The sequence below is a fragment of the Monodon monoceros genome, unplaced genomic scaffold (assembly GCF_005190385.1).
Source record: "Monodon monoceros isolate NGI ecotype Baffin Bay Population unplaced genomic scaffold, NGI_Narwhal_1 Super_Scaffold_18, whole genome shotgun sequence".
NCBI lineage: Eukaryota > Metazoa > Chordata > Mammalia > Artiodactyla > Monodontidae > Monodon > Monodon monoceros.
The window spans coordinates 146,795,847-146,812,516 of NW_021703774.1; the positions used below are offsets into that span (position 1 = coordinate 146,795,847).

General features: G+C 37.5%; 1 protein-coding gene across 2 annotated transcripts in view; it reads left to right on the forward strand.

Annotated features, from left to right (window-relative positions):
- Positions 1-16,670, forward strand: part of FOXJ3 (forkhead box J3) — a 126,822-nt gene that overhangs the window by 31,118 nt on the left and 79,034 nt on the right. The window contains exons 1-2 of one of the 2 annotated variants that reach the window (XM_029227873.1): positions 4,388-4,411; positions 8,054-8,490. In XM_029227873.1, the coding sequence (XP_029083706.1) occupies positions 8,167-8,490 (324 nt within the window). In that variant the 5' untranslated portion in view covers positions 4,388-4,411; positions 8,054-8,166. Of the gene's footprint in view, positions 1-4,387; positions 4,412-8,053; positions 8,491-16,670 lie in introns of those variants that run through there. The other variant, XM_029227872.1, reaches the window with a different exon arrangement.

Genomic DNA, 16,670 nt, shown 5'->3' on the forward strand with positions numbered 1-16,670 from the left:
TCCTAAATTATGATTCTTCTACCTATATTTTCACTTAAAACCAATGAGGATATTTTGGGCTTGTCCTTTAAAAAGATCATTGCTCATAGGAAATTTAAAGGCTCAGTTATTCATACCTTAGTGGTGATTAGTTTGATGCTGTCCGCTTTCTTCCTAAATAGAGCAGAGATCAACTGCTTTGAAAAGGTTAGAGTCTTTCCTGGAGGAGAAGAGCAAGTAATTAATTTTGGAGTTTATAATACCAACTTTAGGGGCCAATCTTGGAGGCTTATGGCAGTGTGAGATGGGAGAGCCAAGGTATAGAAGAAGGTACTTAGAAGTATGCCAGATATAAGCTATGTGTATTGAAATTTTATCAGGAACAAGCTGGTCCTACACCAGGAAAATGGAAAAACTTATTTCTTTATTTTCCTTGTTGCACTTCGGTCTCTCTGCTGCAGAATATCCAACTGGGGCTTTTATACTCTTAGAACTTTGATATATAGAACTCCTTTATAGAATAGGTAGGATTTTGTGGGCTGCTTCAGGAATCATCATCATAGAATCTTATTTCTGTGGGAAAAGTGTATGTTCAATTTTCATATGCAATCTACAAACAAAATTTAAAAGCACAGTCTTTTCTGGATCTTTTCTTTAGAGTAAATAATTGAATGGGGGCTCATTTCCATTGAGGTTGATAAATGATTATTGTGTGATTTAGGGCATGTAAGTCTAAAACCACTGAATAAGAGTGACAGTCATTTAAAATTTAGAAAATTCTGAAGAGTATGAATTTGATAGGAATAATAGCTAACATTTATTGAATGCTTATGTACTGTGTGTTAGAAACTCTTCTTAGTGCTTTATATATATAACTCATTTAATCCTCACAACAATCCTTTGGGGTGGGTACTGTTTTTATCCTCACCTTACACATGAGGAAACTGAGGTATAGAGAGGCTAATTTACTTGTTTAAGGTCACATAGCTAAAAGTGGAAGAGCTTAGATTCCAATCCAGGCAGTCTTGCTCCAGAGCCTGTGTTCTTAATCACCATATCTTTTCTAATGTAGGACATTGACTGTGTTATTTTCCTGAAATTGAACTAAGAGTAGAAACTTCGGCTTTGCTGGTGTGTGATAACTAATTTTGAAAAATAACAGCAGCTGCTTTTGCTTGGAAATAGCTTAAATTATTGCTTCATTTATAAATTAAAAAAATTGTTTTTTTATATCACATGCTTCCAAAATGTAAGGTCAATCTGTAGTAGATTATTTTCTTTCTTGTTAGGTTTCTGCCACAATCAGCCTTGGATACCTGAATATCCACATGTACTGTTCTTCCTATAAATAGAACTTACTTGCCCTTTTCCCAAGGGAAACAACCCAGAGTTTCATCCAGTTATTATATCCAACCGAAATTCTAAGCTCTCTGGGTGCATTCACTTTCATTAGATCCCAGAGTGGCTTTTTGGTTTATAGTGGTGAAGGAATAGGATAATAGCAATAAAATCTTTTACTCAGAAAACAGGATAATGGGAAACATAAAATAGTCACTAGACCATATCGATTATAAAATCCTCCTGGGTAGCAGTGGCAGAGACTCCATGAAAGTATAATAAGTTCCTTGATTCTGCTCTTTGATGGGCTGTCCATTGTCCCCTGTGCCCTCTGAAAGGTCTCACCTTCACCTTGTCCAGTATCCTCCATGGCCACATCTGCAGTGGGTATTGGTGAAGATGCCCTATCTGGGAAATGCATAGGCTTTATAGCTCACTTCTTGTTGATTAGCTTGGGTATTATTTTGGAAACTTAAGAGGCTTTTGCAGTCTAGACACCCCTCTGCCCTTTTACAGTTATCTTAAAAAGCTTAGTTTCTAGACTTTTTGCTGCTTTGAGCCAAAGGACATGCCTAGGCAGAATTTTTTAATATGAAAACTCTGCCCTGTGTGCTCTACTTACCCCAGGGATTTCTAACCTTTTGGTGCCATGGAACCCCTTCAAAGTCTGGTGAAACTTGTGGACCCTTCTCAGAATAAGGTCTCAAAATTCATAAAATACTTAGGATTACAGAAGAAAGTAATTAATTATATTGAAATATGGTTAGCAAAATATTAACTTTAAAACATAGTAATATATATGCCTTTGAATTAACACGTTAAATAAAAAATCTAGTGGCAAATCTAATACACTGTCATAAATTTGAAGTAGTCGATGAGTTTAAAAAGTTGAGATTCTGCAGCATTTGTCACATATGAATATATTTGTGATTTTTATTGATGGCAAAGTCACAGGTACTGTTAATGCTGCTGTGATTTGTTGTCTACTTTTGTAATTAAAGGAAATGCTAAGTTTTAGTTACAAGTTAGTGGAAATAAAGAATATATTTTCCCCCATCCAAGTTCATTCACCTCTTTTAGCTCCTGAGGGAATGATGGCTCTGGGTGGGGCCATTTGAAGTGATAGTCTTGGGTGGAAAGTCAACACCCTCACAACATTGATTTTGTGTGGCAAGGCACCAGTCTTCTCTACTGCCAAGGCTGTAGTTTTGCAGCTATCACTCAGTTACTTCAGTTTGCTACTTCAGAAGCACTTGGTGGTTTTTTTTCAACCATGTAGGGCTTTAAATTATAGGAATTTTAGCTTGAATTGCAGGCCATAGGCAGGGAGTACCTCCCTTAGCAAACCTGCATTTTCTCTGCTTGCAACTGTAATTGAAGTTTATTTCCCTTTTAGGACTTTGTTTTAAGCGGCTAGAAGGAGCCAACACATGCCAATATTCTCAATTTTTCCTATAGTATTTCTCTCGTTACTCTATAGCCTCAGTTGGCATATGGTTTGTTTTCCAGTTACAGTAGGTGACAATTTGACCAAATCCTTTGTCACTCTTTAATAAGTGTAACCAGCTTTCCATCCTGCAGTATTAGAGTTCTTAATGTTTACCTCATCAACTCCTCTAAGAGAGTGTCTTATTTTAGGTCCTGTTACTTGCATCACCTCACTTCCATGTCCCACATTCCATGTTTGTTAGGAATTGCATTCACCTGCTGGTAGAGATCTTTTTATAGTAGTTAAACACATGAAAAGTCTGAAAGGTAGGCAGTTCAGGGCTGGGGTGGCAGCTTCACAATTGCTTCACCAAAAAAATCAGGGACCCAGATCCCTTCTCTCTGCTCCCATGTCCTCAGTGTATGGCTTCCATTCTCAAAGGTCACCTTATGGTCCAAGATGACTGTTGGAGCAATACCTATTGTATCCACATTCCAGAGAGCAGGAAGGGCAAAAGGCATAATACCATCCAGAATAAAATTGGGGTTGTATTCCTAAGGAAGAAGGCCAAAACAGATATGAAGTGGCAGTTAGTGGTCTCTACCATAGACCTTGCTTCTGGCTGCCGAGGGTGATGAGATGCAGTAACAGGAATTATGTTTTTTATATATGTATCTTATGTTTAAATATATGTATTTTTTGACCCCCTGAGATGTGTGTGATCAGAATTACTGCTGTGGTAATTACAAGGATTTCTTTTGAGTTCTCAGTTGCTCAGTTTTTCACATGCCAAGTGTTAAGACAAAATGCCAAGTGCTAGGAAGGGAGGGAGAGGATTCAGGAATATCTAGGTCACATCATCATTACCCTCATTATTCTTACTTTATTTTCCTTGATGTCTTCATCTTACCTCCATTTAGGAAAGCCAACAATATCTCTACCCATTTCCCACCTTTTTATCCTGTTGAAAACTTTCTGTGTAAGCCTTGGCTACTCCTCAGTTGTTAGGGAAGTTACCAGAGGGAAGCCAAGCAATGTGCTAAAGTAGCTAAAATGCATATTTGGGATTGCATCAGTGGCAGAATTTCATTAAGTGAGGTCAGAACCCCCTCCCTCCTCTTATGTCATAAATTAGTGTGGAGTTGTTATATCTGGATGCTCTTTACCTTTTCATTGTATGCAGAAAAAATTGCTTATTCTTTTAAGCAATAGATACCATCATAGATTTAAGAACTTCAGACATAATTTTTTCATGCCTTGGTTTATCCCACAAGTAACATTATCTTCTTATCTTTGGCTTTCATCTTCCCATTTTTCTCTACTTTTCCAGTAGAACTCTCTGTTCCTGTGTAGTACTAACTTGTCAGTCTTTGCTGAGTCATGCTTTTTTCCACTTCATAAAGGACTTCTATCCTGTGGTTATCCTTACCTCATACTATTGAGTCCTCTTTCACCTCTTCCTTTTAGCTTTTAAATGTGTTTGGTCTTGTTTGCTTGGGGAGCAGCACACCCACACCTTCATTGGCTAGTCACTGTTTCAATCATTTAACCACCATTTATTGACCCTTTACCTACTGTGCTCCTAGGCATTGTGGGAACAGAAAAGAATAAGAAGGTTCCTTCTTCTAAGGAGCTCATGGCCTCATGGGAGAGAGGTAGATAAAGGTAATTTAATTCTGTGTAAGTTCTGTGATAGAAGTATTTATAGTCAATGGGGGGAGGATCTAGTTCCATTTAGGAGATGGAGGATGGGAAGAGTGGATTGATCAGGCTTTCTGGAGGGGGAGGTGTTTGGTCTGAGTCTTGATGAAAAAGTAGAAGCCAGCTAGGCAGAGTGGGAAGGAAAAGGCATTCCAGAAAGGAAGACTCATTCCTTATCCAAATACTGTGTTATTTTTCAGATAATGTGTACCTGGCATGGTGTTGGGTAGCATCTGAAGTACTAGTGTGTGGTCACTATCCTCAATGGGGAGGTGGGGGAAAAGGGAGTGAGGGTAGAAAGCTTATGTTCCAGTTATACATGTGAAACAGCATGGTAAAGCCAAACTGAGGTTATAATTGCTCTAGGAATTAATAGAGAAGGATTAATAAAAGGTTAATGAAGCTAAAGTAGTTGAAATGAGGCATTCAGATTTAGTATAATATGAGAAGGGGAACCATTTAAAGTTTTTGGGCACAGTGACATGAAAACATTGCTGGCATTTCTCTTGGAGTATATACATGTACTCTGGAGGTGATTAGCAGGGATGGAGTGGTGAGAAATCAGAGCCTAGGAGGCCAGCTAGGAAGCTTTTGGAATGAGGTGAGGTAATGAGGGTCTGACATTTCTTAACCAGATTTCCATAACCAGATTCCTCAGAGCCTCCCATGCTGTTTTTAAATCTGCCACCATCTGTTCTCTTATACAAGTGGACTTCTGTCATCACCATTCCACTAAGAGGTTTCTTTCTAAAGTTACTTGATGATCTGGTCAAATCTAATGGTCACTTTTTGTGTTCTCAGTGGAGAACCACTGCAATAACCAGCCTAAGCAGCAACAATAGAGGCACTTTTTACCTCACTACCAAGAATGTGTAAAGTATAACAAATTGCAAAGAAAACAGCAGCCCCGCTTTTTCAGATTTTAAATTTGAGAAAGATTTTTATACTCTACTTCAATGAATAATTCTTACTCATGATGCCTTTGATGGCTAGGCACCAAATTCTTTCCAGCCTATTTAGATCTTAACTTTCTTTAAGTCTTAGCTGAAGTTCTTCCTTCTCTACCTCTTAAGGCTGCAGCCCATGTTGTCCTCCACCTTTTTCTGAGCCATTGCAGCACCCAGAGCTCTTTTCCAGCTCTTTCTTGTGTTTGACCTTCCTAATTGGAGTACAGGTTTCTAGAGGACAGAAATTTTATCATACTTGCTGTGTGTATAAGATTTTACTCTAGGATAGCCTTGTACACGTGTGTAATTATAAATTCTTGTTTATTTTTATAACAGTATTAAGTACCTACTTAGTGTGTGTTCACGTTATATTACTGAGACTCTCCTAAAGTCTCAGTTAGTGGCACTGGGGGAAGGAAACAAGTTAAAGATGGTTCTCAACAGGGAGCATCTGCTGTATCAGTTATATTCCAATTTGGAATGTACTTTTACATTATCTTTGAAAATGTATGTGACTGGCTGCTTTGGGAATTTGAACAAAATAAAGCTACTCAGTGGAGACTTAATTGAGGCAAATAGGATGATAGCATGGTACAATAATAGCCAATGTTCGTAGAATAAAATGTGACTAATAATAGCAGCAACTAGGGTTATCACCACTACCAGTAGCTAACATTTATTGACTCTTTACTATTTGCCAGTCGCTGTTCTGAGTACTTTATATCAGTGAGAGGTAGGTACTATTATTTTAATTTTACAGGTAAGGTATGGTAGAAAAACTGCTGGATTGGGCATCAGGAGATCTGAGCTCTGGTTTTAGTTCCACTGTTAACTATTTGTGTGAATTTGGACAAGTCTTTAACTTCAGTAGACCTTAGTTTTTCATCTTTAGATTGGAGGCTTTGTTCTCTAATCTCTAGGTTACTTTGCCCACTCTTTGACATTCTGTGATCTCTAAATTATCTTGGCTTCTTATTCCACAAGTTTCTATCACTTATTTCTTGATGGGAACAAGCATTTCTGGCTGAGATTGTAGAGCAAGGTGCTGTATAGAGGAATTTAAAGTTCAGGTTTCAGAGGAATGCATACAGCAGAGATGGGGAGGGAAAATGAAAAATGTAAAACTGTTAATCAAAATATTGGAAAATATTCTGTCTGCATTGCCAGTAGTTAATATTCTACTGGCAATGCAGATAGAATCCTCGTGGCTAGCTCTTGATTTATAATTGCTATTGCTTAATCTTATTTACTTTATGGTTCATTAGTACCCCCCCAAGATACTCCTAGAGTAATATTATTAACTAATACTTATTGATTGTTTCTTCTATGCATAAGTTATCCCATTTATTTCTCAAAGTAATATTTCAACCGTAGGTACTATTATTATTTCATTTTACAGATGAGATGGGGTTTAGAGATAGTAACACTTTCATAGTCTCACAGATAGTAACTGGTAGAATAAGTACTTGAATTCTGATCTGCCTGACTCCAGAGCCTGTGTTTTTTTATTAATTCTACATTGCCTCCCAGAAGTTCAGATCCTAAGCACATACTCCAGGTTGCTTTTTGCCTGCAGCCATTTGGAATGAAGGGTATATATGAGATTCTTAGCCACAATTTTTTTCTTTTTACCGAGATACTTTAAGTTTCTTATTTTGTTTTCTTTTTCCCTTTATTTTTATATCACTTAGAAGCCTTTCATTCCTCTCTGCTTTGTTGTCAGGCTCACTTTTCCTGCTTCTTTGATTCCAGGATAGGAAAGTTTGTACCTTTTGTTGAAAGTTTGCCATTCCAGTGTGAGGTGTCAATCTTTGTTTCTATATTTTTATCTTCCATTCTTAGAGCAGCTTCCTTCTTTCTCCAGAATATGTGTTAACCTGGCAGATGTTGTTTTTTCTTTTTTCTTTCTTTGGGTGATAATGGTTTGAATTTTTCAGCCTTGGAGAGAAATAGATTACAGAATCCAGATCACTGGATGTTTTTGTAAGCCTGTCATTGAGTTTTTAATGTTTCTTTTCTTGCTGTCCATTTATGTGATTTTATCTCATATCCTACACTCCCAGATCTTTAGTTTTCTTAAGCTTGTTCTTTGACTTTTTTTTAAACTTCCTGGCACTGCCTATTCTCCTTTTCTCTAGTTCATCAGTGTCCTTGAGTTTGCATTTCTTTTTTCAGTCAGCTCCCCCAGCTAGCTTGTCTCCTTGCTATTCTTGTCTACCCTGCTTTACTCTTCCTATCTCCCACCTGCTCAACTTTACCTTCTTTCCTCCATGTAAATTCCTCAGTTACTTCTCTGACCTCTTGCCTACACTTTAATTTTGGTATTCTTTTGTATGATTTCCCTAAAATTTGTGTAAAAGAAATGCCAGATACACAATCTTAAGTTTTAAAAGGGCCTGCAGTGTTGGTGAGTAAAGAGCTGGACTGCAGACAGATTTATTCATACTATGATCCTGTCTCCCTGTTTAAAGTGACAGATAGTCTTTTTAAGAAAACTGGCCTCAGAATCACTTTGTGTGTATGTATTGTTTTATCTCTTAGACAGTTTAAAACCAAATTTGTTGTGTTTGGAGAGGAAGAAATTAAGAAAAAAGATTGGAAATGTTGATCCCTTAAATATTTGGTTTGGTCATTAATATACTCAATCTTTTTCCTCCAGATTTAACTCAGGCTTTCCCTCACTTTGGAACTCCTAGATTTGTGAATATTGGATATTTTGAGAAGCAGGGGTTCTTTCCTTGATATTGACTAAGGAGTCTATTTACCTTCAGGATGACATCTGAACTGGAGAGCAGCCTAACATCTATGGACTGGTTACCACAGCTCACCATGAGAGCAGCCATCCAAAAATCTGATGCTACACAAAATGCACATGGAACAGGAATTTCCAAGAAGAATACACTTCTTGACCCAAATACAACCCTGGACCAGGAAGAAGTCCAACAGCACAAAGATGGGAAGCCTCCATACAGTTATGCCAGCCTCATTACATTTGCAATTAATAGCTCACCCAAAAAGAAAATGACTCTAAGTGAGATTTATCAGTGGATTTGTGATAACTTCCCATATTATAGAGAGGCTGGCAGTGGATGGAAGGTAAGGATTTTATTTAAATTTTTATTTTTATGCTGTAAACAATAACAATACTGGCTTTTATTGAAGATAAAGCTTTGTGGAGGCTTATATAATTAAAGATGAAATTCTGATTACTAGTCATTTTTAGGATTAAAAAAGGAAATTAAATGTTTTAAATTAGATGAATAACTTTATTTTCGGTAGAATATTAATATGTTAGAGCTTTCTTATATTAGAGGACTGACATAGCATAAAGTATTGGAGCAGAGATAATGTAGCATTCACTAGAAAACAATACCCACAGTTCAGTTAAGTTGATAGTGTGTCTGAGGTTTAAAAAAAAATAACATAGTATTGCAACTAGTACTGTTTTTATCATCAAAGATTTTAAAAAAACTCTATTTTGAAAGAATTCTAGATTTATAGCAGAGTTTTGTAAGTAGTACAAAGGGTTCCCATATATCCTTCAACCAATTCCTCTTTGTTAACACCTTATGTAACCATAGTACCATTATCAAAACTAAGAAATTAATACTTTTGACTAAGCAGTACTGTTAGCTACTAAGTAAATTACAGATTTCGTTCAGATTTCACCAGTTTTTCCCACTAATTTTTTTTTATGTTCCAGGATTCAATTCAGGATCTAATCTAGGATCCCACATTACATTTAGCTGTCATTTGTTATGTCTCCTTAGTCTTCTCCAATCTGTAACAGTCCCTCAATCTTTTCTTGTCTTTTATGACCTTGGCACTTTTGAACAGTACTTGTCAGGTATTTTGTAGAATGTTCCTCAGTTTGGATATGTCTGATATTTTCTCGGTTAGATTGAGGTAATGCATTTTGGGGAAGAATAATGCAGAGGTGATGTGCCCTTCTCTGTCTATCAGTCGTATCAGGGGGAACTTGATGTCAGCATGTCTTATTACTGGTAATGTTCACCATGGTTCTTTGGTTAAGGTGGTGTCTGCGAGGTTTCTCCACTATAAAATTACTATTTATCACTTTGTAAATTATGAAATGTTTTGGGGGAGATACTTTGACAGCATGCAGTACCCTGTTTTTCTTAAATTTTTGTTCATTAATTTTAGTGTTCATTGGTAGATCATTACAGGAGTTTTTATTGTTTTCTAGTGGTGGTTTTCTCTTTTCCTTTATTCCTTCTATATTAATTGGGATTCTTCCCAATTAATATGGAAGCCTTGTCCCTTCTTCCCCTTTTATTTTTTTATTCAATCGTATATTTGTAATAGTATGCACTCATGGATATTTATTTTATTTTTTGTGCTGTCGTTATTTGTTGCTCAGATTTTTGCTGCTTTTGGCATTGGGAGCTCTTAGAGGTTGGCTTCTGTGCCCTTGATACGGTAGAGTTCTTTGGTTTATTTACAACTTCTTAACTTTCTGGCACCACAAGATGTTCCAGGCTCATCTCGTACCTTTCCTGCCTCAGCTCTAGAATCAGCTACTTCTTAAAGAAGCCTTAGCTCCTCATGTAAGCTTTTTGAGGAACCTTCAGATTAGTTACCTACCTAATCTATGTTATATGACAAATAATTCAGTTTTCTTTTATATCTGCACATTTTACATTCATATTCTTATGTAGGAGTTATCCAGTTGTGTGCGGTGTGGGGTGTGTGTATTTGTGTGTGTGCATGTGGAAGAAGGGGACTTACAGAGCTTTAGGTCTGCCATCAGCTGGTAGTTCCACTTGTTTCTCTTAAGCTTTCATGTCTCAACACCTTTGTCTTTTTTGTTTGAATATACTTATTAAAGGCATTTACTGAATTACTCTGCACCAGTGAAGTGTGCTGTATATCATGCCAGATAATCAAGTGCCTTATGGGAAGGGATTTTTTTTGTATCTTTTCCTCTATTCCATGCACTAGCACAGTACTTCCATTTAGTAAGCCTCAGTAAATGCAGCTTGAATGAAAGCCAGAATCCTGGTCCCAGCTTTCTTTCCTAGCTTTAATTTTTGCTAGTTCCCTCTCATGTACTGTTTCTTCTACATATTCCAGCGTGTTAGTTGTCCTAGAAATAAATATTTTGATTTTTCTTTTGTTTTTCTCTTACTTGACCTTGGACTTTCTCTTGCCCTTTGTCCAGTTGGCATTATTCTGTTTATTCTTTAAGCTCATATGTAATCTCTCTTTTCCCTGTAGAATTAATCTTTTGTGTTTCCATATGTTTTATTAATAACTCTATTATAGAACTTACAGATTTTTGTTCAGGGATCTTGTTTCATCTGAGTCCACCTTGAGAGTGCCAGATTCAGTCTGCTGGATTTCTTGCTGCTGGCCACCCCAAGTTATGGTCTGAAACTGGTTTAGAAGTAGTGATACAGGTTCATCTGGAAGATACATGGTTTGGATGTAATGAAGAAGGAAGGATGGAAAGCGAAAAGTGGGAATAGGTTGAGAAGGATAATGTTGCTTTTTAGAACTAAAAGATACGCCAGGGAGATTATCTGGTCCAGTCTGTTGCTTTAGGCAGACCTTTAATATTCCCAGGGATTGCGGTTTCATAATTATTCTTTTAAAAAAGTTTCTTCCACCCAATTTTAGGAGCCTAGAACTTGCCATGATTACTTTAAATTTTATTTTTGTAAACATAGAAATATTTTGAACATCTCACATGGAGACAAATGGAAAGTGGTTTATCTTCTCCTTTGCTCAGGTCCTATCTCTGTTTTCATGTTTTAGTTCCCATTCACTGTCCTAAGATTTGTTTAGCATTACTTGTACAACTTGCTGCTTACTGTTTCTTCTTCAGGTATGGAAGAGATGGGTTAGGTGAAAATGGAAGGTCATATAGAACTTGTGAAATTAGCTTGTGTTGTTTGAAGAGAGGATGGAAGAAAGATCCTAAAGCAGTTGTCAACCACCTTTCCAGAAATGTAGAGCCAACTAAAGTCACCCAGAGGAGAAAATGTTGTCGTGGTCACTTAAAAGGATTCAAATAGAATTTTAATATTTAGATGAACTCCCTTTCATTTTGTGCCAGGGCATTGAAGGGAGATTACATATTAAAAACAATTCTTTGAATAGTCCATAAGAGTTATAAAAACTCTTTGAATTTCCATAATTGAATGATTTTGTAATCTGAACTAGAGGAAAAGGAATTTTTTTTATGCTGTTCACCTTACTAAAGAAAATTAACCTATTAAGTTACTGGAATTTAGAGTAATAAAAAGAAAAATATAAGAGAGTGTGGTATGGGCATGTGGGGGTGTATTCTACTTTTCTATGTGAAGAAAAAAGAGAAATAAGAATATATTATGTGTTTGCTTATTGTTGTAAAAAGAAAGTTAGGAATAATAAACTAGAAATATAGTAAACATAGTTACCTATAGGGATGGACAGAACTGAGGTAGAAGAGATGAGGAAGGGAATAAGATTGTGAGTGTACCTTTTTATATAGTTTTGAGTTTTGAAACATCTAAGTGTTTTACACATTCAAAAAAATATAAGTTAGGGAATCAAAAAGGATGAAAAAAGAAAACCTTAAAACTGAATATAAGTAGAAATAAATAAGCCTTATATCAAATGTATAACATAATCACACAGAAAAATTCAAGAAGTTTTGAAAAGAGCATACCAAGGTTGAAAATAATTACAAAAGAATCATGGACTTCATTTAATAGATTTGTCTTTGGTAGTGGTATTTGCTAGAGGCAGTCTCTACCTTGTGTGACCACAAGAAAAGAAGTTGGGAGTTGGGAGCAATTCTGAAACAATCTTATGTGCATGGTAGGATAGAACAAATGAGTATGTATATTAGTGTTTTGGGGAGTCAGGGCTCTCACAGTGGGAGAAGAGAAGTAAAGGTGGGAATGTGGTGGTTGATTTGAATGAGAGATGCCAGTTTAAACTCAAGTGAAAATAAAAATCAGTGAGAGTGCTTTTAAATTCAGATTCCTGGGTCACAACTCCAGAGATTTTGAATTAGTCATCTTAGAACCTAGGAATCTGCATTAAAATTCATCTCAAGTGATTCTGGTGTAAGTAGACTGTACTTTTGAGAAACTACTTTTGAAGCTGGGTTTTCAAGGCCAAGCAATATGCCATTATCAGTTATTTAACCCAGGCCATTTTCCTCCAGCTTACTCTCTGCCATCCTAGTTATCTCTACCTCTGCTCTCCCAACTTCTTTTCTTAGGGTTGTTAGAGGTAGTGTCTCCCCAAGTTGTGAGGTCTGAAGTCATCTCTTTTCTTCATTGTGTGTTGTAAATACATGTGTTGGCTCTCATATCTCTCCAGGTGTTTTTATTTTCTAAATATGCTTTTGGTATTTTTTCCAACAGATTTGTGATTCCCATATGAAAAGCATTATATTCTAGGTTCTGAGCTGGTAGACAAGATCCCTACCCTTATGGAGCCTACTTATATTTTGATATAGAATACAGTATGGAGGAGGAAGACCATTAAACGAATAACTGTGTGGTGAGAAATCCACACTTGGCCTAAGCTAATAATTTATGAACGTCAGAAAGGACTTCCTTAAAGAACTAATGTTTAAACCAAGAATGAATTGAAAGTTAAGTAGACTCAGTTGGGTGAAAGGGATGGAGGAAGGCTGGCAGCAGTAACTTTTGCAGGGGGAGCAATAAATAGAAAGCCTAGAGGTGAGAGAGATCATTGGAGGGGGTTAGTATAGAGAGTATGACAGCAGGATAGGGTGAGATTATGAAGAGTCTTGTGGAGGCTTTAAGGATTTTAGGTTTTATCCTAAGTGCAATGAGAAGTTACTGAAAGGTTTTAATTGAAACAGTAATGTCAGATTTGCCTTGTGAAGAGGTAACTGCCTGTTGGGTAGAGAATGGTGGAGGAGGGGTAAAGAGAGGAAGGTAGAGGGTGGACACCAGTTAGGAAGCTGTTGTACTAGTTTTGGTGCGACTGGTGTCCTGGACTGAGGTAGTAACAGAAGAGATGGATGAAGTAGGTAGATTGAAGGTAGACCTACAAGATTTGGTGACATTTGTTTTAGATGGTGAGAAGGAGGGAGGAGTTAAGGAGGTCTTACAGGTTTCTGATTGGAACAGTTATATGAATAACTGTCTTTAAATAGAGAAGGGAAAACTGGCAGAAGACCACACTGGGAATAAAGATTGAGCTTAGTTTTAAACATGTTGAGTTGGAGGTGTTTCTGGAGGTGTCTAGTAGATTGTTGAAAATATGTGTTAACTCAGGAGAAAGGTCACAGATGGTTATTGAAGCCATGGCTGTAGATGAGATTGCCTAGGCAGCAAATGTGGAAGTGAAAAAAGGACAGTGTCAGAGTCTTGAAGATTTCCAGCTTTTAAGCTTTTTGTAGAGGAGGAGGATCTAAGTAGAGATGTGTTCTTCCACTGTGAAGCCATTTAGAAAACATGACCATTTTGATTTCTTCTTCTGACCATCTTGATTTTGGTTTTTTCCCATCTTGAACTTTTTAGATGGGTAACTTTTCTGATTAGTTCCTTCTTTTCCTTGTCTTCTTTTGGATTTGGAGTATTGTTTATGATTTCATTTTATCTTCACTATTATTTTATTAGTTATACCTCTTCCTAAATTTTGTTTTAGGATGTGATTACTCTAGGGTTTACCACCCACATCTTTAACTTATCCCACTCTACCTTCATTATACCATTTTATGTATAGTGTAAGAACTTTATAAACCTTATACAGTTGACCCTTGAACAACCCGGGGACTAAGGGGCGCTGACCCCTGCACAGTCGAATGTATAACTTTACAATTGGCCCCCCATATCCATGGTTCCTCATCTGCGGATTCAGCCAACCTTGGATTGTATAGTACTGTAGTATGTATTTATTGGAAAAGTCCGCATATAAGTGGACCCATATAATTCAAACCCGTGTTGTTCAAGGGTCAGCTGTACTTCTAATTCCCCTGAGCCAACCTTTGTGTTATTGTTATTGTACATTTTACTTTTACATGTTATAAATCTCATAAATAATTGTTATATTTGCTTTAGACAGTTATCTTTTAAAGGCATTACAGATAAGAAAAAGTGATTTTTAAAATTTGCTTTCATTTTCACAGTTTCTGGAACTCTTCATTTCTTTTTGTAGATCCAGGTTTCCATTTGGTATCATACTTCTGCCTGAAGAACTTCCTTCCAATATTGCCAGCCAACTGGCGGTACAAGAAATGACTTCTTTCAGCTTTTGTTTGTCTAGAAGTCTTTATTTTGCCTTCATTTTTGAGAGATATTTTTACTGCATATAGAATTGACTTTTTTTTTCTCTTAGTGTTTTAAAGATGTCACTTTGTTGTCTTCTAACTTGCATGGTTTTTGAGACATCACTGTAATTCTAATCTTTATTTCTCTGTACATAATCTTTCTTTTTTTCTCTTGCTGCCCTTCAAGATGTTCTCTTCATTTTGATTTTCAGCTTTTGGGCTATAATGAATATAGTTGTGTGGATTTTTAATTCCTTCTGCTTGGTGTTCTCTGAAATTCTTGCATCTGTGATTTGATGTCCTGCATTACTTTTGGATGATTCTTGTCTGTTACATCTTCAAATTTTTCTTCTACCCTATTCTTTTCCATTTCTCCTTCTGGGACTCTAATTACATGTATTGTTCCACAGTTCTTGGATGATCTTTTTTTTTTTTTGTATCTGTGTATATGTGCATGCCCACGTGCATGTGTGTTATTTTGGATAATTTCTATTGATCTAGCCTCAAGATAACCTGAGCCTTTCCCTAATTGGGTCCAGTCTGCTGATGAACCATCTAGGGAATCCTTTATCTTTTATCATGTTTTTTATTTCTATCATTGACATTTGACTCTTTCTTATAGCTTACACATCTCTGTTGAAATTCCCCATCTCTTTATGCAAGTTGCGCACTTTTTTCTACTTGGTGCCTGAACATATTAGTCATAGCTTTTTTTTTTTTTTTTTTTTTTTGCGGTACGCGGGCCTCTCACTGTTGTGGCCTCTCCCGTTGCGGAGCACAGGCTCCGGACGCGCAGGCTCAGCGGCCATGGCTCACGGGCCCAGCCGCTCTGCGGCATGTGGGATCTTCCCGGACTGGGGCACGAACCCGTGTCCCCTGCATCGGCAGGCGGACTCTCAGCCACTGCGCCACCAGGGAAGTCCTAGTCATAGCTTTTTAAAAGTTCTTGTCTGATAGCGTCATCTCTCAGTTGGGTTTTGTTGATTACTTTATCTCTTGACAATGGGCTTTTTTCTTTTTTCTTGCTTTTCCTTGTGTCTTGCAATTTTTGATTGAGTTCCAGCTACATGTGTAAAAGAATGGTAGAGATAGAAGTAAATACTATTTGTACCTGTAAATGGACAAGCATCTTTTTTCACAGGCCATTTGTGTGGGGAGTCGAATTACACTCGTCAGTAGTTGAGCTGGATTTGGGTTTTGTTGTTGGTATCTTTGCCATTAGTATACCACAGACTTTACATTCCTCCTGCAGTAGACTCCTGTTACCTTGTGCTTGGAGTGGGAGGCTTGGGTGCTGTAGGGTTTTCTCAGTTTTCCTGTTTTCTCTTTAGGTTTAGTTGTCTCTGCCCACCTTGCTACAGATAGGGGTCTCTGTCCATGCTCCTGCCCCTCCCCTCTCTGAAGGTTGTCATTACTTGTTATTCACTGCTGGGCTTGTGGTAGGGGCTGGTGTTTTTTTTTTTTTTTGGCGGGGTGGGGGGGGCGGTGTCTTGATCCAGCCTTAGTCTTATTCAGGCCGTTGGACTTGGGGGTGGGGCTTTTTCAGTGTTTTTTTTTTTCCCTCAGCCAGGTTAGTTATCCTTGCTTATCCAGTTACCTTTGCGTGGGAGTTTCCTGTCCCTTTCCCAGCTACAGTCACCCTCCACCTCAGCATGGTGTATTGGTGTAGGATACTGGCCCCTGGGTAGTTTCTGACACTTGTCTCATAGGTAAAAGGATTTTGCTTCCTCCATCAGCAGGTCTTTGCCTGTATCCTGGGAAAGTGTTTCCTATCCCTCCCTAGAGGCAGAAGGGCTTTGTTTCCATTCTTTCCTCAGAAGTAATCTTTGCCAGAGCCCTATGGGTGAGAAGTTTTGTTACCCCTACCTCAAACTTAAGTTTTTTGCTTTGTAAGATCTGTAGAAGGTGGTGTGGCTTTTTTCCCCCTCGTGGCCATCAGTTACCTCCTTCCTGCTTATGCCACCAAGGAGGAGACTTTCTCTGTTTTCCTTTCCTGCCCCCAGTCTTTCTTGTGAGC